This window comes from Panthera onca, chromosome A1 (assembly GCF_046562875.1).
Source record: "Panthera onca isolate mPanOnc1 chromosome A1, mPanOnc1 haplotype 2, whole genome shotgun sequence".
NCBI lineage: Eukaryota > Metazoa > Chordata > Mammalia > Carnivora > Felidae > Panthera > Panthera onca.
Genome location: NC_138339.1, coordinates 58,938,982 through 58,966,022, shown reverse-complemented (window position 1 = coordinate 58,966,022; position 27,041 = coordinate 58,938,982). Strand labels below are relative to the sequence as shown.

At 35.8% G+C, this 27,041-nt stretch overlaps 1 protein-coding gene across 2 annotated transcripts; it reads left to right on the top strand.

Annotated features, from left to right (window-relative positions):
- The first annotated feature begins 21 nt into the window (after positions 1 to 21).
- PANK3 (pantothenate kinase 3) lies at positions 22 to 22,559 on the top strand. 2 transcript variants are annotated; one of them, XM_060634980.3, is made up of 7 exons: positions 22 to 379; positions 7,439 to 7,791; positions 10,033 to 10,286; positions 11,808 to 11,984; positions 12,634 to 12,757; positions 14,699 to 14,824; positions 15,999 to 22,559. In XM_060634980.3, the coding sequence occupies exons 1-7, from the start codon at positions 352 to 354 to the stop codon at positions 16,047 to 16,049; spliced, it is 1,113 nt and encodes a 370-aa protein (XP_060490963.1). In that variant the 5' UTR covers positions 22 to 351; the 3' UTR covers positions 16,050 to 22,559. The 2 variants fall into 2 exon arrangements, with proteins under 2 accessions (XP_060490963.1, XP_060490965.1); XM_060634982.3 differs by lacking the exon at positions 22 to 379 and adding an exon at positions 6,802 to 7,345.
- The last annotated feature ends 4,482 nt before the right edge of the window (positions 22,560 to 27,041 follow it).

The following is a 27,041-nucleotide window of genomic DNA, read 5'->3' as shown; positions in this document are numbered from 1 at the left end:
GTCACGTGGGCGCTCGGCCTGGGCGGGCTATTTCTCAGTGCGGCGGCGGCGGCGGCGGCTCGGGGGACCGGGGCCTTTTGTTTGGAGCGGCTGCGGGGGGGCCCCGGAGCGGCGAGGCCGGAGGCCTTCCCCAGCTCGCTCGGTCCCGGCACACCCTCGAGGGGGTGGGGAGGCCGCCCCCTGGGCCGGGCCTCGCCTTAGGCGCCGCCGCCCCGCCCCAGGCCCGCCCCGCCCGGCCTGAGGGGAGGAACCGGCCGGGCCTTCCCGCGCGGCCGAGACACCTCCGGAGTCGACTCCACTACCCCCCGTGCTCCGGACCCGAGGCTGCCTTTGGTTCCTTAGGCAGACGCCATGAAGATCAAGGATGCCAAGAAACCCTGTAAGATGGGGTCTTGGGCCCCCCGGGTTGGGAGAGCACTTTGGGCCCCGTGTAGAAGCGCCTTAGCGGAGCGGCGTTGTTCCCGGCCCGTCGGCCCTCGCAGGCGCCCGGCACGGGATGGGGGGGGGGGGGGGGGGCGGAAGGACCATTTCAGCATCGGGGTCGAGGCTCGCTCTTCATTCCCCTGTGAGCGCGTGACGAACGCCTGCCGCCTCCTGGCCCTTTCCTCCCACTTCCTTCTCGAGATCTGGAAGGCACTTGGGGGAATTTTTGATTCGGGTTTTGCCAGACCAGACGGGAGCTATCAGTCCGCTCCCCCAGCTGGCTCTGAAGTGAGGTTGAAAATGGGTGTCATTTGCGCAGGGGCATTTACCGCCCCCCCCCCCTTTTTTTTTTTTTTTTTTTTTTACTGATTTCTGAGCTTCCAGCATGTGTCCTTGAAATCCTGGTGTGTTCCTGGGAGTTGTCACTGCTGTTACAATTAAAGCCTTTTTAAAACACGCCTGTAACCTACCAGCGGGTAATTGCTTTGGCTTGTTTTTGTTTAGAATAACAGCTAGATCGTGTTTGCTTGGAAAAAGAGACATAAAAGGATGAAAATCATAGGTATTCCCGCCGCTCAGGGCTAACCACTATTAATATTTTGGTGAATACTCAGATTTTTCTACGCCAGTATATATGTGCGAACTTTTTAATGAAACATTCTTTCCCATGTTTTAAACGAGCGTATCAACTTTCATTTGCTTCCTTTTATTTTTAGCCTTTTAAAAACCTTTACTCCTGTAAATAGCTTATTTAGTCATTCATTGTGATTTCATACTAAGTACATTCTCCCAGAGCAACTAGGAATGTGGGGATGCATGCTTATTTCTTAGAGTTGTGTTGATAGTTCACAGTTTTTAGTGTCTCAAGTGATAAAACGGAGCACTGACACCTTCCCTTCTGGCCCATCAGGGTTCTTGTTACCTCAAGGGAGAGGCAACTTACTGCAGCACTCTGAAAACTATGGATTGTTATTTAAACGTGAGATAATTCATTCTTAATGTTACTGGTGAGGAAATTGAATTTATTTAGCCCCAGAGTAACTTTTCCAAGGCTATGCCAACCAACTCTGCTAATGAGGCTCAGGGCCCTAAGTGAACTCCTAGTCCAGTGTTCTTTTTTCTGCACCCACAGGGCATAGTTTAGTCTAAATACTTAAACACAAACCTTTCTGACGTGGTGATTTTATCTGCCTGCTGAAGAAAATGTGTATTTTAACGATGATTTCTTGTGATCTTTAAAGAGTACTTACTCAAGGGGTCTATAGAATAGTGATGGGAAGGTTTAAATGACAGTTAATAGAGAACCAGTTTTAATTTTCTTTACATTTGCTGAATTAAACTAACCTTGAACAGATGCAGTAACGTCGAACACTTGGACATGTTCCTTTAACACATACATTTTCCCTGCTTGTCTTAGAAGTTCCATTTGGTAAAATGAGTTGAACTTTGACAAGCTCATATTCTAACTCTTAGGGTATTTTCTTTTTGCCATGATGCTGATGTGATTTGTTAGATTTGGGCACACTTGTAATCAGGTATGAATGCTGCCTCTGTCAAAGGTGCTTCAGCAAAGATAATACGTAAAGGTTTATAAAATAAACTAAGTTGAGAAAGGAGCACCTGTTTTTTAGAAGTTGCTTATTACTGCTTAGGGCACAGTGTTGAAGGAGTCATGCTGAAACACTAGTCAGTTAATCGGATTTAGAAGTCTAAAGTGACATTTCCCGTTTCTTATATGTAAAAGGTGACTTTGCTGCTTCCTCAGTTCTTCACTGGGAAAGTAAAGAACATCTTGTTTTTGTGTGGGGGAAGTATTTCAATTATGAGCTATAAATATATAGAACCAGAAAGTGTCATTTCTGACGTTTCAAACCACTCCGATTAGGGAAAGATGTATTTGTGTTGTTTTTGAGTACTTGTATAGGGTTTTTTTTTTTATAATTATAAACTAAGTGAGCACTTCCTATGTGTAAGGCACTTTTTACGTGCTTTGCAGCATTAAACAAGTGGCTTTAGCTTCACACTCTTACATTCACCTAAGGGTTAGAAAACATTGCTTTTAGATACAACACTAATATATTACAGGGTTAGAAACCAAATGCATGTATTTAACCAGAAAGTGAGAAAAAGAATCCGTTTCGTCCTCTAGTTGTATAAGGTTAGCGTTAATTCAACTCCAAGGGAAGGATGAAGTCAAACATGAACCTCATGACAAATTTTTCTAGTGAAAATTTTTCTAGTTTTCTATGAAAACCTGAAAAATGACAATGTTGGCTTGCTTTGCCTTATGTTTTTCACACTGCTTAAGTATTAGATGTTAAAAAGCCAATCACGGGTTCCTCTCTACCTGGACTGACCTGGACTGATATCTTAAGATATATTCAGTCTTTGTTTTGCTTACCTTTGTGACATGAAGCCTGATTAACAAGGGGACAGTAAAAGATAAATTTTTTTAATTTGATGAGATAAAGGTTTTTGAATCTCTGCTTTGCTAACCCAACCTGAAGCTTTTGTCAAGACCAAAGAGAAGTATATGGCATATATGTGTAGTTTGGCCTGTTTGTAAATTGAATCATTGTTTAACAATTATCACTTCCAGTAGATAATAAGGTACAATTTAATATGATAGTTTCTAACATTCCCTTAGATGTACCTAATTTACCAAAGGAAAAAAAATCTTACGTGATGCTTTTCTAAGGAATTGTGACACTGAAGGTGTGAAGGTGATTATTTTCTTAGTCTATTTTGAAACACTAGCATTTTTATTTGGAGTGATTATTGGGAAGAGCAAAATGTCTTTTTTATCCAAGAAGTTGAAGCATACTTGGAGTTTACCAGTGCACATGCCCATTTTAGAATTTTGTTTCTTAAAATAATGTCTTGAACATTTTCATCATTTGGTTTCTCTTTCTGCTAAAGAATAATTAAATCCTAATTTGGCATAGGATCCCTTTGGGCTGAAATCTGCATGGGGCCAATAGCAATTAAATGGTTTGATAATGCTTCTCCCCCACCCCTTTACAATGCCTAGCAAGACACCAAACTCACATAACACAACTTATTAGAAATTAACAGTTTGCCCTGTGGCTAGGTATCTCCTGCTGTTTAATCATTTCCAAAGGTGACTGGACATGCAGGTTTCTTCATTCATGATCCACCCTGGTAAGGAAGATAATTCTTGGTAGCACTTTATGCTTATGGTAGTCCTGGATATTTTTGTTACTTGCAGGGAACTAATGGCAGCTCTTTTAGGCTCGGCTGAGAAATAGACTAGGAACTATTATTTTTTTGAAGTCCAAGTAAATCACAGGAGATTCTAGGAAAGTCTGGGGAAGGCAATGCATATTTGCCATCATCAAAGTACGTATTTGTATTTATGGAGTGTGTGCTTTGTTTTTTAAATGTGTGTTTTGGTTCATTTTCTTTTTTTACCTTGGCAGTGGAGAGTTTAATTCTCAAAGAATAAAAAAATATTTAGCTTATATGCAGTAAGTAGGCTGCTCATGCACTGGTGACCTACTTTTAACCTATCCCTTGGCTAAAAGCAACAAAGCTATAGGTATAGATACTTGCCTGACTTTTTAGAAAACTGATGTTTTTATTACCTCATAAGCTATTAGTGGACCTGTGGTTGTACTTAATAACCTTATATTTGCTTCATGCTTTCATTGCAAATAAAGTTTGAGCTCCATGATCCTTTCCCCTCCTATTTTGGTCAGTGAGAAAATGGGGGTTTTTTTTGTTGTTTTTTTTTTTTTTATGTACTGAACAATGTAAAGATCGGTTATTTGACCACTTACTAAATGATAGGGAGTGGGTCATAATTAAGGATTTGTGTTTTCTGTGGTGCACGCCTGGCTGGATCAGTTGTTAGAGCATGCAGTTCTTGATCTCTGGGTTGTGAGTTCCAACCCCATGTTAGGTGTAGAGATTACTTAAAAAATAAAATCTTAAAAAAAAAAAAAGAAGAAGAAGAAGAAGAAGAACTTGTGTTTTCTGTGTTCTTATTGCCTTCTCCATACTTTTTGAATGTGGTCCTCCCCACCTGCCCACATAAGGAAATGAATTCCAGAATTCTGCTGAGTTGAAAGGCTCACTAATACCAAAGGTGGCTGTTACCAGTTTTTGTGTTGTTTTTTTTTTTTTGTCAGTGGCAAGGCTGAGTTCTCTTTCAGTATCTACCTTCCTGATTTTAAGAAGAGAATTACCATAAATGAGATTTACTAAGAAATAGAGGGAACATGTTATGATCTAGATTGCACATGATGATGAGTGAGAAACTCATCATTTACAATCTAGTTACCCTTCCTTTAAGAACAGACATCTTCTAGGCTAGATGTGAGATGAATCTTGAGCTTTTTGCATTCATAATTTTAAAAGCCTACCTCTAGGCAATAACCCTTAAAGAAATTACATAGTTCTTCCAACTTAATCTGAGGTATTTGGAAGAACCTTCTGTTTCTTTAGTGTACAAAAGTGGCTACACAAAGATTTAAAATTGAATGGTAGGTGTGCCTGGAAAGCTCAGTTAGCTAAGCTTCTGACTTTTGACCTCAGCTCATGTCTTGATCTCCCTCGGCTCCGTGCTGGGCTTGAAGCCTACTTAAAAAAGATAAAATTGAATGGTAGTACTCTGTTTCATAAGTTTGTCGTTGTTGATGGTTGTTAGGTCATACGTATTTTATATTCTTCAGCAATTAATGTAATTTAAAAGAAATGAGGGATTTGGTATACTGTAATAATAAAACAGCTTTGTTTACAAATGTTTTTTACTTTCTGTGTGGAGTTTTCCTTTTCAGATAGGACAAGTTTGGTTGTTTCATGCAAATAGATCAAGAAAAGCCTTTTAAAAGAAGTGAAAGGTTTTTGTTTTTCTTTATCATTTTAATGATAATTACACCTAAACAGTCATTTTCTGTCTCTGAGAAAGAACTAGTTAACACTTTCTTGCACCCAATCCTGTTTCATTCACAAACAGGATTTCATTCTGTGAGCCTTTCTGTTGCCTACTCCACAGTTCCGTGTTTTGGAATTGGCCATTGCCCTTTGGGGTCAAAAACCTTAGTGCTAACCACACAGGTTTAGAAAAGTAGAAAGTTTCTTCCTCCCCAGTATTTTTATCTGTAAACTTAAGATATCTTCCTAGGCAGTAAGTAAGATTCTTTTAAAAATTATGGTTTCATGTAAGAATTAAAAGTTCTTCACATAAGTGTTAATTGGTTTTGTTTTTTTTTTTTTCTTTCAAGAATGGCAGTGTTCACTTATTTATAAGCCTGGGAGTAGGCAGGGACTTCTGACTAAAAATAAAAATAAAATGAACTTTGAACTTGGTAATGTTTCAGCGTTAATAGTTTGCGTGGAAGTAACATTTTTATTTGTATATTTTGACACCTGACAAAGGCATAGAAAGAAAAACTATAAACTTAAACAATTTTTAAAGTATTTTGAACTTTGGAAAATAAAAGTTTTTAGCTCAATAAAACTCACCTTGTAGAAACTTTTCTATCCCAAAATATACTTTACATATCAGCAATGATTTGCACACCCACCCCCATGAAATCTAGAATCAAGTATCAATCAAATAAATCATTTTGGTTATATAATATCAGAAGCATTCCTATGTTTTATCTAATATACATTGAAAAGTGTCCTAACTGCATATCTGTTCAACAGTTTGGGAAAATTTTGAAGGCATCTCTGATTTATTGGATCAGTAAAGCTACTCTGTATTGTTTTCTTTTAAGACCAACAGTTGCTGTGAATATCTCCTTTGTAGCTGTTAGTATTGCTACTTCCTAGTAGGGATTGAAAAATTGAGAAACTTTAGCCTGTTTCTTTTACTACATCTTAGTTATTTATAAAAACATAGGCATAAAAGCATAATGCCTCTTTGGGGTCTTACTGCCACCCAGATTATGGTCTTATATCATTTTACTATTTTTTTAAAGAAGTTTCTATTTTAAGATTGTCTTTATTATAGACCTGTATCTGCAACTTGGGTTTCCAATACAAAAACAGGCTAGAAAGAAAGAAAAGGAAAGAAAGAAAAGTGAGCTCTTTCTCCAGGAAAAGAATTACACTTCCTCATATTTAATATTAATTTCAGTAAATGTAAAATTCTGTAATGGAGAAATATATAGAATCCTATCTTGCTGAATTGTATGTTCCTGGTTTCTAATAGTCACACATAACAAAAACACTAATATTTAAGAAACAGAATTTTAGAGGGAACTAGTCGTCTTTGACAACTTCTACATAAAAACCTGTTATATATTTTATTCTGAGGCATTTTGTAATGTATGTATTTAAGTATTAAATTATTTTGAGTATCATCTTGTTTAAGATCCCAGAGAATAGAAACCTTAAAGAAACTTGGATTCAGAGAAGTTAATGGCTCTTCTAAAGTCATATAGTCCAGTTAGTGAAAGAGCACCAAGTCCCAACTTATCTACCCAAATGATAGAACTGGCTGCCCACATATGCCCCAGGTAGACTTATCTTCAATATTATTAACAGCTAATTTTATTAACCAGATGTACCAAAGAAACCTAATGCTTAATGAGAAAGAATAAGATTTCTTTTTAAGGAGGTACTTTTACCTTGGGTTACTTGAAGTAATTATAGGCCAATTTTACTATGTTACAATGTTACTAGAAACATCATCAAGTCCTAGGTGGTGACCTATTTATTAAAACAGAATTGTTCCAAATTTTTCCTGATCCCCTGCGGCATATGATAAGTATTTAATAAATGAAAAGGAATGCCTACCTGACCAGGAATTAAAAGGCCCTGGACCAGCTCTAAGCATCCTATGTTACAGAGTTTTAGAAAATACACAAAGTAATGCTTCAAATGGAAAAAGTTGAGTTGCACATAGAAGATACATCTTACCCCCAAAATATTACTGACTGCATGATTCAGAGTAAGCGAAATTTGTGGCTAATTAACTAGTTTCTAACTAATTTGTGTTTCTAAAACCAGTGTAGATAAAGTTATTACTTTTTTTAATCCACAGCTTTCCCATGGTTTGGCATGGACATTGGGGGGACTCTAGTAAAGCTCTCCTATTTTGAACCTATTGATATCACAGCAGAGGAAGAACAAGAAGAGGTTGAGAGCTTAAAAAGTATCCGGAAATATTTGACTTCTAATGTAGCATATGGATCCACTGGTATTCGGGATGTACACCTTGAACTGAAGGATTTAACACTTTTTGGCCGAAGAGGGAACTTGCACTTTATCAGATTTCCAACCCATGACCTGCCTACTTTTATCCAAATGGGAAGAGATAAAAACTTCTCAACATTACACACGGTGCTATGTGCTACAGGAGGTGGTGCTTACAAGTTTGAAGAAGATTTCCGCACAGTAGGTATCTGTTACTTAAAGCCAAACATTGATACCCATTCTCTTTAATTTTTAAAACATGAGTCTAGGTTTCCTTCCATCTTACATGTTTCTTAGATTAGTTGCCCCTGCTTGGATACAGAGGAAGTTTATATTCATGACAAGCTTTTCATCTGGGACATGTTTTTGGCGGTGGGGGGTGGGGTGGGAGGGGGCAGAGGGAGACAGTCTCAAGCAGGCTCCACTCTCAATGTAGAGCCCAACATGGGGCTCCATCTCATAACCTTGAGACCATGACCTGAGCCAAAATCAAGAGTAAGACATTTAACCAACTGAGCAACCTAGGCACCCTTCTTTTGGGGCACTTAAACACCTTTATAGACTGAGTAAAAAATCACCCAGATTTGGCCTTATTGTACATAATGTTTGGTAAAACCTGCTAGGTTTAGGGACTGTTACAAAGCTACAATAAGAAGAAATTTCAGTGAATTAGGTAGTGTACAAAGCCAGATATAAGTGGGGTTTGAATTATTTTCACTATTATTGTCCTGTGTTTGCATTGCTCTTTGTTATTACTCATATAGCCCTCTCTCCTAGGGCCATCCCCCTCCCCCAAAGAAAAACAGCTGAAGCCAGTGTCTTTTGACTAGTAGACATCCGAATGAAAGTCCCTATTACCTCCTTTTCCTGATTTTATCTGTCAACATTACCATGGTCTTGTCTCAAAGAGTGCCATTTGGAAATGGCAAATGTAAGCATTGATTTATGTGCTAGTGGGGGTTTGCCAAGCTTCTAGTTCTTTCCATTAGAGTAAAGATTAGAAAGTTGGCATTTGGGGCTACTGAAATTTGTTTTCTGTGAAAATATGCAAGTGGACCGTTTAATTTCTTAAATTTATATAGGGAAAGTCTTAATAGAACATAAGTGATCACTTACATGGCTCATATAACATAAGCCCCTTAAACTTTGGGATAGTTTAAAAATCTAAATTTTTTTTAATTCTTTTATTTTGATGGATAATACTGATTTGTTTTCAATTTATTGAATAATTTGAACATAAATTTCATGAATTTGAGACCAGTTTGCTTGGACATGAGATATTTGATGTTTAGTATTCTTACCAAAAGCAGTGTCCTTGATGCCAGCTTTCATTTCACCTGGCCACTATCAATATTTTCTAGTGATGAAGTTCTGTAATAACTTTCCTGTTGATGCTCCATCATTTATTAAGCTAATAATTGAGCATGTAGTATATGTCAGGTATTATGCTAGACACAGCTCAGCTGGAAATAAGACACAGTCTTAGCCCCGAAAGAATGTAGTAGTCTAGACCACACAAATGATTTAAAAGTAAAAGTACCGTGTCTGATAATTAATGCTATTGCTGTGAAAAACAGTGCCACGGGAACACCAGAGTAGTGTGGTACCTAACAAGTTCTGGAGAACGAAAGCTTCCCAGAGGAAGTGATCTCTAAGCTGAGATTTTATTACAAATACTTTATAACATTCTTTACTAACCTGAAATGAGTTTAATAATTTCAAACTAGTACTCAAAGTATAATATAGAGACAGGAAATGAAGTTATTTATATATTGGTAGATTTCTCTAGTAGGATCACATAAAAGGGGCATAATGAAATAGTTAGATGCTGGCACTTAGATATAAATTCACCGTAAATTCTAAAGCCACAAATGGTAACAGATTGATATGGAAGTCCAGTATTCCCTCAGTTTATATAATGGTTGCATTCCTAGCAAATTTAGTGTATATATATTAAAACCATATAAAGAATACTTTATGTTTACACAGGCATGGATAATTATAAACAAATTTTCATACTGCTACCTACAAAAATGTCTGTCAGAACAGTGAAAGATAGAGCAGGAATGGGATATTTCTTTGTTTTGCACAACTGCCCCACTCACTGGAGTTGTGCCCCACTCATTTGCACAACTGCCCCACTCATCTGACATCACAAGTCCCTGCCCATTAAATGTTAGTTTGGTTCTTTTCTCCTCTCTTTGTGAAAACTGAAATAATCCCCACAAATACCTCCAGAGGTAATACCACCATCACCAAGAATCATAGGACTAAGAGATATTGACACAAAACAAGTGGAAATGTATAGATGATTTTGAAGTTTTATAAAGTATGTGAAAATTATACAGTGCATTTGAGTCAAATATTTTTAATACTGTCCCTTGTTCACTTTGTACAACTTTTTTGGTGTTTTTGTGTGGTTTTTGTTTTTGTTTTTTACAGATTGGAAACCTCCACCTGCACAAACTGGATGAACTTGACTGCCTTGTAAAGGGCTTGCTGTATATAGATTCTGTCAGTTTCAATGGACAAGCAGAGTGCTATTATTTTGCTAATGCCTCAGAACCTGAGCGATGCCAAAAGATGCCTTTTAACTTGGATGATCCCTATCCACTGCTGATAGTGAACATTGGTTCAGGAGTCAGTATTTTAGCAGTCCATTCCAAAGACAACTATAAACGAGTAACCGGGACAAGGTAGTAACCTTTTTGTTCTTATTGCAGCATTCATGTTGTTTTATACACAGAAGTTGTGAACTCATATTAATGCCAGCCTTTAACATGTATTTATGAAAAAAAAGGTAGATGTGTAAGTAGAAGTTAAAGTGTTACAGATAATTTTGTTTCATAAGGTATGTGTGTAAAGACTCAAACTGAAATCATTATTTATATTTGCTTAGCAACAGTTGGCACTAAACTTTCCACAATTGTAAGAGGGAATTTTTATCTGGAATGATTCCAGTGACTTTTTTATTTTCCAAAGCATTCTTCTCTCCTTTCACTATTTTATAGATATATTTAAGCCTAATGCTTGACACTGGTTAGCTTGCATGCTGATTGGATTAGATTCATATTTAAGTGTTGTGTTAGACAACATTATGATAATTCTTATAGGATGAATTGAACATAAGCTCTTTATGGAATAACATTAATGTTCCAAATATCCCATAGTGTTTTCTATAATGCCTGAAGTATTGTGAAATGAAATTTTTAAATTGTCCTTATGATTCTGATATATACTTGAGGAAGAAAGATTTTGGGGTTTATGAAAAATACTCATTTCCATTTTAAAGTAGTGCTCTTACTAAAGTGATACTTAATATTTTTGTTCATTTTAACTAAACTGCCCCCCTCATGGAGCTCAGACTCACAACTCTGAGGGTCACATGTTCTACTGACTGAGCCAGCCAGGCGCCCCTAAGTGATCCTTAAATTAGTATTTTATCTCTATGGTAGCTAAAAATCTACCTCTATTGTGATGCTCTATGCCAGAGAATTACAGGGAAGTATTACCTACTGCAGTCAATTCTAAAAGAAATTAAGTCTGGTTAACTAAATTCCAGCAGTGACCAGGAATAGAGTCTGTTAGAAATTGAGGTGAAACTGAGGAACAAAGGTTTTGATTTTAGGGGTTAGAGAGACATTTCATTTTATCAGCATATCCAAAAGAATAACAGAACAAGTAAATTTCTGGCATTAACATATTGACCAGACTGACAAAAATTTTCTCACCATATTCATTTCTGGGTCACGTTAAATGCTTATGTATCACAGTGAATTGATTTCAGCCTTGTCAGACCAAGTAAATAGATCTTTCACTAAATCATTTCCTGGAAACCATTTAGAGTTACAAATTTTCTCCTTTTAATTCATATAGCAATTTTTAACATTTAAACTGCTTTTTCACACACATAAAAGCATTTATTTTTTGGCAATTACAAAGTGTAAGGAATTGGTAAAGATGATAGAAGATATAAAATATCTCTTCCATCCTCATGATGCTTCCACCAAGTGATTATCTTTCCCTGTGGTTTATTTCATCTGACAAATTTAGTTTTGCTAGGCATTTTTCTTACCTTCATTATGTTGATATTTCAGCACTTGGCATTAGCAATATGTTCTTTCTTCGTGTTTGTTGAATATATGAATACTCTTATTTTTACTCTGGAAGAAGAATACAGTGTATAAATGTAACTTACCCAGTTTTATTTTCTTTAGCCTTGGTGGAGGTACCTTTCTGGGTTTATGCTGTCTGTTGACTGGCTGTGAAAGTTTTGAAGAGGCTCTTGAAATGGCATCCAAAGGTGACAGCACCCAAGCCGACAAGCTGGTCCGTGATATTTACGGAGGAGATTATGAAAGATTTCGTCTGCCAGGTTGGGCGGTAGCATCTAGGTAACTTTAATATTTATGTTGTAATGAAAGTTGCTTATTTAGTTTTTAGAAAGCAATATATATTAGGAAGTTGTAAGGAGGCTTACTTACTCTTAACCCAGTTTAGGTTCCAAGTTTTGAACATTCATGTAGTTTAAAAATTAGATACACATTAAGAAGTCTCCCAGGTATATACCCTATAGGAAACCATTTTTATTCTTGTGCATCCTTTCAGTTTTTCTTGATGCAAATGTAAATACATATCCTTATCCTCCCCTTATTTAGAAGGTAACTTTCAAAAGGTAATATTTGTATACTACTATACAGCATACTGTATATACTCTTCAGTAGGCAAGATATCCTAGTCTATCTGCTGGCCTCCCACCCTACCTTCATTTCTCTCTCTTTCTCACCTTTTCTCCCCCTTCCCTTTTCCTCTCCCTCTCCCCCCCCCCGCTTATTAACAGCTTCTTGGTATTTTATTGTGTGGGTTTATCAAAGTTTGTTGGATGTTTTGGTGGTTTCCAGTATTTTGCTGTGTATAGTTCATGGGTCAGTCAGTAACCTTGTTAACATGCATTATTTTGTACATACCACATTTATCTGTAAGATAAATTCCCAAAAATGTTGATTATCAGCAGAACTGATTTTGTCTTTCATTTCTTTGCAGTTTTGGGAATATGATTTATAAGGAGAAGCGAGAATCTGTTAGTAAAGAAGATCTAGCAAGAGCAACTTTAGTTACTATCACCAATAACATTGGGTCTGTGGCACGAATGTGTGCTGTTAATGAGGTAAAAAAATTAACTGTATGGAGAATGTGGATTGAAATTTTATTTATGTACAGCAGGGCTTCTTTATGTTCCTTAAGGAGGTCTCTAGGATTGAGGTTACTCATCTCTGTTAAATCCCAAGGCTCATTAACTAAATATCATGTGTACCCACTTATTGTTATTTGTAAAGAAAATAGCAGATAATTCAAATTGGAAGGAGGACAAATAGATATTTATATTTCAAATTTGTCTAGAAGCTTTTCCACAAATATACCACCTAAATCTCTTGAAGATAGAAAATTCTTTTTTCAAACATAGGACATTTTTGAGGTAACTACTGAAAGAGGGTTTGGTTTTGTTTTTTGGGTTTTTTTGGTTGGTTTTTTTTTTGCTGTTAATGTTGCATTTGATTAGCAAAGTGCTTGGAAGTTTTCTTATTGCCTTTGGCTTCTTTACAGTGCTGCCTTGTTGCATATGGATCAAGCAGCATTGTACAGGGCTATGAAGGCATTGAGACTTGTTCTTCACATGCAATTTGAATGATACGTACTTATGAAAAGCATAGATTTACCTCGTAGATTTGCCTCACTATTGGGTTATTTTTATATGAAGGAGAGTAAATACACAGTTCTGCCTTCATGTAATAGATGTATTTGCCCATTTAATTTTTGTAAATAATCAAATACTTTAAGTGAATTGGAAATTTTGCTTTCTGAGGGAATCCTTCATTTGTTCATTCATTTATTCATTGTGGAGTACCTTGTACCAGGTATTTTTCTAGGCACTAGGGATATATTAGTGAAAAAAACAAAGACCCCTGACTTTGTGGAGCTTCCATCTATTCTAGTGATAGAGTAAATTTTTTAGTATATGTTAGGTAATAAATGCTACTTTTTACAAAAAGAAAACCAAACAAGATAAAGAGAATGGCAGAAGACAGATTGCTGCGTAGTTTGCTTGTTAAAGGAAGGCTTTATTGAAAATGTGACCCTTGGATAAATATTTAGAGGAGGTAAGATAATCATGCATATTATTCTGTGTTAAAATCCAGAGTTCTAAGTGTCTCAATAACAGTTTAGTAAGTTGGTGGAAAGAGCCACTAACAGGTGTTTTAACCCAGGTTTGGGGAATATTTCACTTTTGGGGGCAGACAATATTCTGGGACCTTTTTTCTTAGCCCTGTAGATCTATCTAGATTTTCACTGGCCACTTAATAGTAATTAAGGCCATAGCTTACACTATCCAAACTCAGTGTGCAAAAATGTATACTCAGAAGTCAATATATTGTGAGAATAGAAAAGCATTTTGGAGATTGAAACACTAGTTCCTCCATCTAAGATTTCCTTCAAGGTATCTAGGGAACTAAATTAGTGAGTTGCATCTTAGCAGAGAGTAACTTGATGGGTTAGGCAGGGCCGGAGATGCTGGAAGCCTCAAGTTTACAGTGTTTTAATTCTAAACACATTTAAAATACTCTTCCTTGGTTTCTCTCCTTTAATCTCAATAATATTTCTCCAAATTACTTTCTTAATAGGTTATTTATTGGCCATTTTCAAAAACAAGTCTCATCTAAAATCATTTACTAGGTCTTTCGAGAACTTTTCTTTTTTAAAATAGATTGTATTTTTTAGACAAGTTTTAAGTTCACAACAAAATTGAGTGGAAAATACAGAGTTCCCACATATACTCTTGAACTCCACTATCACCCAAAGCCCATAGTTTACATTTTGGCTTACTCTTGGTATATATTCTATGGATTGTGACAAATATGTAGTGATATATCCTGAACTAAATTTTATATATTCAGGATTATGGAGGTATATGTACCAGGAATGTAATAGACACTAAAAAAAGGTAGTGGCTAATTATATTTTTAAGTGGAGATTTTCTAAACCCTACTGTATTATAAAATGTACTTGATAGCTCTTATTTCAGGTCATTTTATTTGTTCTTTTCTTTTAGAAAATAAACAGAGTTGTCTTTGTCGGAAACTTTTTACGTGTCAATACTCTCTCAATGAAACTTTTGGCATATGCACTGGATTATTGGTCAAAAGGTCAACTGAAAGCATTGTTTCTAGAACATGAGGTATGATAGGAAAATTATGTTTTGTGAATTTCAATAGTATGCTTTTTTATATGCAAGTTTTATATTGCTTCTTGCTGTGTACTTAGAAGTATAAAACTGCGATTTACTAAATACTATATTGAGTCCCACACTTCAGTTTGAATTGGGGAGATAGGGGTTACTATAACCCCCATAAAGGTTACATGGCCCATTAATGCAGGCGCCCCATTAAGAGGGAGTTTCCCACTTCGTCTGACCAAGAGAGAGCAGTATTAGATCTTATTAACTCCTTAAATATTGGGATTGCTTGTGTACTTAGTGGATTTGTTTTGTTAAATTGTTTTTTGTTTTTTTTTCCTCCCTTGAAATATTAAATGTGAACAACACAAAAATATATAATTTAGCAGTGAAAATTTTTAAAATTCTTAATCCTCCCATCACAACCTCACTTCCACCTCCAGAGGTGACCACTGTTAAAATTTTGGAGTTTATTCAAGATTTTTTTCCTATTCTTTCACTACATCCATTTATTCTGATCTGAAAATATCAGTTCATGTAATATTTTGGGTTAAGTAAATTAACCTTGAATTATTTTGTTTCTGGTCAAGTGGACATATTAATAATTTTAATAACACATATTCAGAGTTTTCCCTTATAAGTGTCTGTTTCATTGTCCCTACTCTTACCCTGTAGTTGAGAATGGTGTCCTGCTGTGCAGGCTCCGCATGGCATGCTGTATGCTGTGAGGATGACACATGAACAAAAGGAATTGTGTTTGAGGAAAAGGGGCAAGAGGGGTACAGAGTTGCAGCAATAACCTTAGAAGCTTTTTAATGTCTAAGAGCAATACTTTAAAAATAGGTATTTCAGGGGTACCTGGGTGGCTCAGTTGGTTAAGCATCTGCCTCTTGATTATGGCTCAGATCATGATCTCACTGTCATGAGATCAAGCCCCAGTTGGGGGCATGGAGCCTGCTTAAAATTCTCTGTCTCTGTTCTTTCCCTGTGCGCGCTCGCTCTCTCTCTCTCAAAAGCACGTATTTCATATTTTCAGATATTAACTGATAACACAGATTGGTAGATTTCCAAATAGATGTTCTTAAATAGATTATAATAAATATCTGTTCCTAATAATGAATATTGTATGCTAATTTAAAAGCTAGACTGCATTAATAATTGTTTTTAAATTATACAGGGATACTTTGGAGCAGTTGGTGCACTTCTTGGGCTGCCAAATTTCAGCTAAAAAGCATCCGGTTTCTCTCTGCTAATAAATGTCATCCAAGAGGAACTGAAAACCAGAGGCATCATTACTGGGAACCAAAGGATAACAGAGTAGCACTACTGCTGTTGATTTTTAAATGTCAGAATGGTAAGCTGCTGAAAGTTGCCATATTAAAAGAGAGCTTGGTAACATGTGAAGTATTTCTAATTGAAATGCTTTCCCTTCTGTATATAACCAGTGTTAAATCCTTAAATGCAATACAGCCTCTGATTCTTGAGCTTCCTCTGAGAAGATTTTCTATTTATTTTATGTAGCCAACATTGCAGTACTGTATGCTCAAACACAAATCTTAAAGTCTCAGAAATGTTTAGCTCCTGAAAATAATTGAATCTGAATAAGTGTGTTCTATGTGTTTTGGTTACTAGTAAGTGGACAGTAACATACTCTGTATCAAACTTATTGAAATGGCTATCAAAGATGATCATTTTTATGTGATTTTAGAAATGTTAAGGCAATATTAATTTTTCATTATTGTAGTTTTGTCAGCATTTCCCCCGGCCAAAAAAGCACGTTTATGTGATCTTTTCCCAGACATACAAGCTTTTTCAAATGGTATAATTTAATTAAAATACTATTGTTAAATCTTAGCCTGAATTTTAAAATGAATCCTAGAAAATTATTTTAAAATGTTTCATATTTTTTAATTGGAGGCTCAATTACTTATTTGAAAGTCCATTTAATGAAGTCCCAGGACTCTTCTAGTAGAATATGTTTTGCGTGCATTGATAAAAGTCTGTGATCTTTCTGTACCACATTTATCTTGGGCCCAAACTGAGTCATTTCTGTTTAATTAGGTCTGACCATCAAAACTACAGACTTTAATCTATTATGAACAGCAACCAAATCATATTTATTCTAAACAGATGTGATGGAAATCTGAAATATGAATGGTTTTGAAGCTGTAGGAGTCTGAGGCAGTATTACAGAATTCTAAAAAGATCAGTGTTTTACCATTTTGGTAATAGAGGCATTATAGTTTCAAAATTTGTAAGTCCTTTTGCCTTGGAATTTGTTCTCTTTGTTGAAGTCATTTTTTATAATGTTACAAATCTTTTCAGATTTTTACTTTGGCAGCAACATTTTGGAGGTCCTGTAGTTCAGCAAATATTCAAGACCATTACTTAATGGTTTACAAAGTAGACTTGGAGAAAATATTCACCTCCTTAAATTACCAGTAAATCTGGATGTACTTGGAAGAGTTTAAAAATTGTGTATATTACAGGAAGAAAGAAGTATTAGTATGTTTTTATAGAACATAATTTTGCTCCATAAAGAACAATTTGCAGTAGAGGTGCTGGACATTTCTCCTTATAGTTTTCAAATTTTGTGCTCAAATATTTAAAATTCATTTTTATTTATCTAAAGAGATGAACATATGAACAATAGGAGTGAATACTTAGAGGAAAAAGCATGCAAGGTAATGTTTTGGATTTAGAATATTTGGAACTTGGCATTCATGTTCGGTCAGTAAGCCACTCTGAAACCCGACAGTGACTAAACATCTGTGACTTTACTGTTTCCGTTGTTGTGGTTAGATCTTTCTGTCACTACAAAAAGCTACATGTTCAGTTTATTTTAAAATTTTGTGATTTGGACATTTGTACAAAAAGTTTTTATTTTTAAATGATAATTTCACGTTGTATCTTGTGGCAAACTACCTTACCAGCTGTAGATTTAGGACTGTGTTTAAGAAAGAAATGGAGGGGCGCCTTGCTGGCTTAGTCGATTGAGTGTCTGACTCTTGGTTTCAGCTCAGGTCATGTTCTCACAGTTTGTGATTTTGAACCCTGTGTCAGGCTATGCACTGCTAGCATAGAGCCTGCTTGGGATTTTCTCTCTGCCTCTCCACCACTCACATTCTCTCTCTCTCTCTCTCTCGAAATAAATAAAAACTTAAAAAAGAAAGAAAAGAAAATGGAATGGTCAGGGTCCATGTAAGTTAATTTGATCAATGTTCTGGTTAATCTGAGAATGTGGTTCATACTTTGTGTCCTTTGAAACTGAAATTTCCTATTAAAATGCATATAAAGTGAACAACCATTTCAGCACTGTTGCTCTTGGCCATTCTCATGTACAGTCAAGAATTACTTGAGTAATAAGAATGAACACAGAGTTGTGATCAAGACTGCCAAGATTATGTTTTTTTAAACATAATCTCATGAAATTCTTTGTAAGCATACAGTGGTAAATAGGTTTGGTTCTAAGCCCAAACAGCATAATGCCTCAGAGCTCTATTTCTACTAGGCTATACTGTTTAAGAACATAAAGTGTGAGCAGTATGTAATTTTATATTTTCTAGCAGGCATATTTAAAAAGTAAAAAGAAACCGGTGAAAATCATTTTGATTATATATTTCTTCTTGACCCAGTATATCTGGTATGTTACTATTTCAACGTATAATCAATATAAAATGTTATTTAGGAGATACTGTACCTTTTCTTTTCTTTTTTTTTTTTTTTTTTTTTTACTTTGCCTTCAAAACCAGTGTGTATTTACACTTAATAGCACATGTCAGTTTAGGCTAACCACATTCCAGGTTCTCAGTAGCCACATTTGAGTAGTAGCTACTGTACTAGACAGTTCAGTTCCAGAACCAGCTCTTAAAAATGACCACTATCAAGTATCCATGAAAATTTTATGGATAAGGGCTTTTAAAAGAATACTTGAGAAGGGGATATGGGAAATGTTATTTTTTATGGGAAAAATATGGAACTTTTTAAAAAAATACAGATTAAGAAGTACCTTGTTTGGGCTAGTTTATTTTACAAAGACAAGCTGTATTTCTGACTGTTCCAAAAAATAGCTTACATTGGATCCTGCCATTTCATCATACTGTGTATCATTTTTCCAGTGATACACTGGATAAAGTTGCTCAAGACCCATCCTGACTGGTCTCAACAGTCTCCAAAATGTCTATTTCCTTCACTGAAGCAAATTTGAGGATTCCAGTGACTTAAATCCCCTTCCCACCCCCAACCTCATCTACTTGAATTTAGAGAAGACAATTTTAAAGGACAAAAAAGAGACCCTTTTAATTTTTCATTGAGTTGTATATACATGAGAGAATTTTCTTTATAACTTTTGGATTTAATTTTCATTCTTAAAAACTGATAATATTTTCAGATGCAAAGAGCACTATCAGTTTGTTTGGGGGCTTGGTAAAGAACACAAGGTCTAGAACTTTCCACCACCAACCCCCTTCTCCCCCCAAAAAAGATTGCCTTTTAACTAGAGACTCTTAGAACTAATGGCCTTCAGTTCTATAACCAGTTTCTCCATAGAACTAGTATTAGACTTGCTTGACTGTCAACAGGGGTATTTATTCCTTGTTCGGCTGCTCTAATTTAAATAGGTGGGCTCTTAGTTTAAATAAATGGCCATTGCCAATAACATATACACGGCAATTGATAGTCTTTCAAAAGGTTCAGATTCCTTTGCCAAATATTAGACTCTGTAAAATTCCTGAGTTTTTACTTTTACATGCAAATGTGATTACTGTATTCTAAGTACCAGTTCCTGAAAGTCCGTTTCTATAAGAAAAATGATGCAGCTGAAGGGAAAGGTTTTCCTCTATGTCCTATGGGACTCTTACCTTTGAGAGCAGTCTTGCCTTGATTTCTAAGGTTGCATTCTTGGGTGGAAAGCTTATTAGCAAGGTAATAGTTCCCAGATATCCTTTATAACCACTTTGCTTGTTATATGCAAAAATTTTATATTTTGTTTGGTGTATCTTTTTTTTTTTTCTGTTGAGCACTTTATGCTTTTTAGTCTATTGCATTTGAGAATGTAGTTTAGAAATCCTTTCTTATTTAAAGCCATGTAAAAACTGTTAAAGGCTAATCACCAGAAAAAATGAGTGTGCATTATTTTGCATTTAACTTACTGGTTTGTGGTATGTATAAACAAAATATTAGAAATATATTGCCTTTTTGTAATACTCTTTGACCTTATTTAAGATGATTTGCCAAGAAATATCATTGATGTCCTGTTTTCCTAGTAAGTTTATTTTAGTGTGTTTTATTCTAATACTGAAGGAATTCAGCCAACTTTGTTTATATTGTCAGATAACCTCAAAAAATAATGTGCTTTATCTGTATTACTGCCTATTTTCAATATCTGAGACAGTAGTTGTCTTATATTTTCTACTGAGCCTAGTAATAATCAGCAAAGACCAAAAGAAGTAATTTTTTTCTTCCTTTAAGGTATTTTTAATAGCCTGATAAAAATAATGGTGGCTTGAAAAGTAAATTACCCCAGCTTTTTGACCATATCTAAGTTCTGAGTAATTTCCACTTCTAAAAAGTTCAGATGTCTTCTAAAAGCAGTCTCTATTGCTTGTGTTATCTCTTGTGTATTCAGTGGATGTGGGGATCACGATTTGGTATTACATTGGAAATAGTGCCAGCCACTCTTCTAAATTCTTTGAATATTATTTTCTTTCATTGTAAAATGAGGAAATTGATTTGTTACAATGGGAAAGGACACTGTTATCATCAAGATCCTGAAAGACAGTTGGTTGCTCCATTCATGGCAGCATTTGGAGACTAAACTCATTATGTTTAGATATTTGGTGTCAATGTTTTGGAGTTAATTTGATTTGTATATGTTGATAGGTACTAGATTCTGGATTCTCACCAAACCAATAGAATGATATTAGGTTTCTCTCATAATGTTATGTTATTGCCTGTAATGGCCAAGTAGATCTATCTTAAAGTAATATAAGAGGTTTTATATCTGTATATTAAAACTGTGTATGTGTGTGCTTTAATCTGTGGAAGTATCAGAAATTTTTATTGAGTTAACTCTAAAATTATGTGGACATTATTAGAACTTTTCCGTTGTACAAAAAGAAACATCCCACTAAATTCATGTATGTATGAATATTAGATATATTTGAGATTCTTCAGTGGCCATTGTCTTCAAGTTCTTTCTTTCTGGTCATTGTGAGTGGGAACAGATGTGAGATTAACCCCTCCAAGAATTACTTACTGCTTTTGTCAAACACAGTTTGTAGCAAAATGTATAAAACCGTTTTAATTACCTCCAGGTGAGTTGAAATGTCATGTATTCTAGTCATCTACATCCAATATGATGAAGGCCTAAAACACTTTTATCCTTAGAATTATCTGAGGATAATCAAATTGTACATGTGTGTGACAAAATAATGTAGCAGTGAGTTGATCTGGGACTTCAAGTACATGAGTTCGTGCTGAATGATGTGTTTGAGGGGAATTTTCCCCCCCTTAAAAAAAATCTAGAAATCTTTACATTCTGGCTTTTTGTATAGTGAAGAGAATATTTTTCTTTTGTATTGTTAGTCATTTTGCTGCAGCAGCCACTAATTCTGTGTTTAAAAGAACTAAGGTGGAATGTATTTTTCAAAGGAGTGAAAGAAGTTAAAATTCAAGGTTTTGAATTATATAAAATATGCAACTAAATTTCAATTCTGAGATATTGCTGGTTTTGTTTTTGGGGGTTTTTTGTTTTTTTGTTTTTTTGGGTTTTTTTGCTATTTCTTAACATCTTTCATTCGTTGCAGTACTTACAGTTTCAATAGCTTTCAAAGAACATTTCAATTTTTACATAATTTGTAAAGCATATATAAGTAATGCAAATAGTTTGAGATAATTTTGGCTTTACATTGTATCTCTGAATCATGGACATCATACCTGTCACAGTCAGTAGTGATTACAGATAACCAAGCCATTTTGAAATTTACCACTTTTTTCCTGAGGGGCCCTTTTTAGTTTACAACATTTAGAAGCAAAGGGTAACTTTATACATCTAACATCAATATCTTAGTCTCTTGATCCCAAATATAATTAATGGAATTAGGATATAAGTCATATTAAGACAGTTTTATCATGTCTTTATTTGAGCTTTTTATTTGAACTACATTGAGAGTTCAGCTTTTTAAATAAGTTGAATGGCACTTGTCTTACTTCTGCCCAGTGATTGACCAAATCCTATCTAGATGTTTGTATGTTTGAATTTTACTTACACAAGCCATTTCAGTTTAAGTTGCCTTATTCTGTCACATCGTTCTTGTCAGGTCTGAGCTTTGTCATGTTGGAATTCTTCTAACAATGAATCTGTGATGTAAAAATGTATGATGTGCTACAAATTTTATTCATAATAAACTAAGTTATAGCCTATTGTAACCTATAAAACATTGCTTGTAAATCGTCTAATTTATTTTTTCATTTATGTACATTTTCTTATGTAAATTTTAAAATATTTGTTGTGGCCTGTTCTATAAACATTCTTGTACTCTTCTCCTTAATCCTTATTTGCATGAAGGAAGCTTAGGTTTTGCTTGTTTATATTGGCTGGCAATTAGGCCAACTTCAGTACTTTCTGCCTTCTTTTCTGTAGTTTAACTTTTTCTAGTTTTCTTCATATTCTAAATAAATGTTAAAATCATACTTTTTATTTCCTACTTTCCAAATAAATTCTCTAAGTTGTTTCCTATGTGTATGTTTTTATTATTTCATTTTATATATTGTACTCCCACGTTTTCACTGATTAAAGTTGTAGCTGAAATTACCTATAGTAGAATGTAAACTCTGAGAACAAAGACTTGGCAAAGTCTTACCTTTATCCTGAGTAGTTGGCACAGAGAAGGCGTTCAATAAACAATTGTACAGAAAGTGTCTTATCTGTCATGTAAGAAGTAATTGTTAGTTTTTCCCCACCTTCTTCCCATCATTAGAAAGTACAGTTAGTTATTCACAGATGAGAGTCTTAATGACACTGGGTAAAATATTAAACATTTCATCTAAGAGTAAACTTCAAATTAGAGGTGCCCTGGTATCTCTCACACACCAGTAGCCAGTGACCAGTCAAGTTTGGGCGCTCACGGACTGCCGAATCAAACCTAGGATTTTACAGGGAATTACAAAGCTCAGAAAAGTCAACTGTACTGTGCCAGGTCACACAGCTGATTATTAGCAGAACCGAAACTAAACTAGTTTTTCTCAGCCCATTCCACTGTTGTTGTTTTAACCCTCTTCCTGTTGGGCAGGTAGCATATAGGAACAGAATGTTATTCAAATAAATTTAAAAATAATTAGGTGATAACATCCAAGTAAGATAGAACAATCAAAATAGAAAAATTAGAACAACTATAAGTACACAAGAAAAATCAGAAAAGGTAAATATCTTCATAAACACAATAAAATTAAGTATAAATTTGCCAATTGAAGAAGTAATTTGGGTTTAAAGGGAGAAACATCCATAAGCTTTTTATAAAATAGAATGTTGACTAAAGTGTGAGAGAGGTCAAGACACCATTTTACAAAAAAACCCATTCCCAATGCAGCAACACAATAGGGAAGGATCTCACCACAGATACTTCTAGACGTGAAGGATTTGTGCCCCCTATCAGGTACTCCAGCCCCTGGGATCTGTACCAGAGAGACAAGCTCCCATAACATCTGGCTTAAAAAGCAAAAGAGCTGATGTCTAGGGATCCCAAAGTGCTATAGGAAATAGATTCCTCTCTTGCGGGGGGTGGGGGGGGGGGGGGTTCATACACAGTCTCACTAAACACAAGACGGCCAAAAGCCAAAAAAGTTGGGGAAGTGCCTGGCAGCAACCCATAAATGAATACCATAGGTTCAGGGGTCCTTCCTCAGGAGTGAGGGGTTCAAGCCCCAAATTGGGGATCCGCTGCTCTGGAGATCTACACTGGGACGACCTGATTTTGAAAATTGGCAGGGCTTAGCTCCAGGGGCTTTGAAAATCAGTTGGGTTTAACTACAGGAGAGCCCAGGGCTATATAAGGTTACCAAAATCCTGCTTTTAAAGGTCCCATACACAATCTCATTCACTCTGAGGCATAGAACAGAGACAGCAGTTTGAAAAGCACCTGGGCCATGAGTGTAGGAGAGCTATTGACTAATTTTAAGGTATATGCCAGAGGGGCAGGGATTTGTAAGAACTCTGGGAATAGAAGTGCTGTTGGGCACCATTTTTCTTGACCTTTTTCAGTCCAGCTGGATCTATGCTTGTGGGCAACAGTTCTGACACTCTCCAGCTAGCTACATTGCTAGTACCACTCAGCCTGGTGTCCCTTGTGGACCTACCACACCCAATGAGCCAACCCAGACAGGTGTCCTTCCAAAGCAGTTCCTGCCATACTACACCTAATAGGCAGACTTCTTTGGAATCAGCAGCCCTCCAAAGCAACTCCTGTCCTCAGGAGGAAGGGAGACAACCAACCTGCCCACCAACATGCATATAACAGTCGTTGCCAGTCCCCTCAGCCAGCACCCCCACAGCAGTCACCTCCCAATCATAACAGGAGGATACACAAAGCCCACACAGGGGACACCGCAGGAGCACCTGGTTCTGGTAACCAGAAATTGTACTTCTGGGAACCAAAGGCCCACACATAAGACCACTACCTTCAGGAGATGAAGTTGACCTACTAATACATAGAAACACAGAATCAGACAAAATGAGGAGACAAAGGAGTATATTTTAAATGAAATAAGACAAAATCTTTGAAAAAGAAACAATGGAAATAATCTACCCATCTGAGAGTTCATAGTGGTGGTCATAAAGATGGTCAGTGAATTTGAAGAATAAAACTCAGAACTTCAACAAAGAGATAGAAAATATAAAAACCAAGCTGAAGAATACAATAATGGAAATGAAAAATACCCTAGAGGGAATAAACAGATTAGAGAATGAGAATGGATCAGTGTTCTGGAAGATTAGGTAGTAGAAATCATCCAAGCTGAACAGCAAAAGGAAATTTAAAAATTTTTTAAATGATTATTTTTGAGATGGAGAGAGAGCATGAGCGGGAGAGAGGCAGAAAGGGAGACACAGGATCCAAAGCAGGCTCCAGGCTCCGAGCTGTCAGCATAGAAACTGACACAAGGTTTAAACTCAATGAACTGTGAGATCATGACCTGAGCCAAAGTCGGACGCTTAACCAACTGAGCTACATAGGCTCCCCTAGAATTTTTTTTAAAATGATGATAGGCTAAGAGCCCTTTAGCAAAACATCAGGTGTACTAACATTCACATTATAGATGTCCTAGAAGAGAAAGAGAGAAAGGGGCAGGAAGTTTATTTAAAGAAATAATAGCTAAAAACTTCTCTAACCTGGGGAAGGAAACAGACATCCAGATCCAGAAAGCACAGAGAGCCCAACAAGATAAACCCAAAGAGGGTTACTAAGACACAGTAATTAAAATGTCAAAAAGTAAACATAGAGAATCTTAAAAGCAACAAGAGAAAAGAAATGTAACATACATGGGAATACCCATAGGACCATCAACTGAGTTTTCAGCAGACATTTTTCAGGCCAAAAGGGAATGGCATATTATGTATATATATAAATAAAGTGCTGAAATGAAAAAAACCTACAATGAAGAATATTCTACATAGTAAGGTGATCATTCAGAATTGAAGGAGAGATGAAGAATTCCAGAGACAAAGAAAAAATAATTTAGAATGTGTTCAAAGTTAAGTGACCATCAACTTAAAATAGACTGCTATACACATGGGGTGTTATGTATGAACCTCAAAGTAACCAAACCAAAAACTTCAGGTAGATGCACAAAAAACAAAAAGAAAGAAATCCAAGCATAACACTAGAGAAAGTCAACAGATCACAAGGGAAGAGAGCAAGAGAAGAAAGGATCAGAGAATTACAGAAAGAACCAGAAACCAAAATGGCAATAAGTAAATATCTACCAATACTTACTTTAAATGTAAATGGAATAAAAAGGTCCAGTCAAAAGACATAGGGTAAGTAGGGGAGACTGGGTGACTCAGTCGGATTAAGTATCCGACTTCATCTCAGGTCATGATCTAGCAGTTTGTGAGTTCAAGCCCTGCGTCGGGCTCTGTGCTGACAGCTCAGAGCCTAGAGCCTTCTTCTGATTCTGTGTCTACCTCTCTCTTTCTGCCCCTTCCCTACTCACACTCTGTCTCTCTCCCTGTCAAAAATAAATAATAAACATCAAAAATTTTGTAAAAAAAAGACATAGGGTAATTGAATGGACAAAAAGATCCATCTATATACTGCCTACAAGAGACTCATGTCAGACCTAATGTTACATACATACTGAAACTGAATGGATGGTAAAAGATATTCCATGAAAATAGAAATAAAAAAAAAAAACACAAAACAAGAACACTATGGTACCATTAGTTATATCAGACAAAATAGACTTTAAAACAAAGACTATAACAAGAAACAAAGGGCATTACCTAATAATAAACGGATAAGTCCAACAGGAGAACATGAACACTGTAAATATCTGTGCACCCAACATTGGAGCACCTAAATACATAAAATCTCACAGTAAGAAACATATGGGAGAAATAGTATGATAATAATAATAGGGGACTCCACTCCATGTACATCAAAGGATAGATTATCCAGACAGAAAATCAATAAGGAAAGTATCTTTGAAGGACATATTAGACCAGATGGACTCAACAGATTACATGTATATTACAACACACACACACATACATAAACAAAAACATTACATCCCCAAACAGAATACACATTTTTCTCAAGTGTACATGCAATATAATCTAGAGCAGATAACATGTTAGGCCACAAAATAACTCTCAATAAATTTAAGAAGATTAAAACATATATCAAGGATATTTTCTGACCACAATAGTATTAAACCAGAAATTAATTCCAAGAAAAAAACTGGAAACATAAACACATGGAGGCTAAACAACATGCTATTAAACAACCAAAGTCAATGAAGAATCAAAGAGAAAATTTAAGAAAATACCCTGAGACAAATGAAAATGGAAAAACGATGTCCCAAGATCTTTGGGACACAGCAAAAGGAGTTCTAAGGAGGAAATCTATACAGGTCTACTTCAAGAAACAAGAAAAATCCCAAATAAACCATCTCACACCTAAAGAACTAGAAAAAGAAGAACAACATCCAAATTTAATAGAAAAAG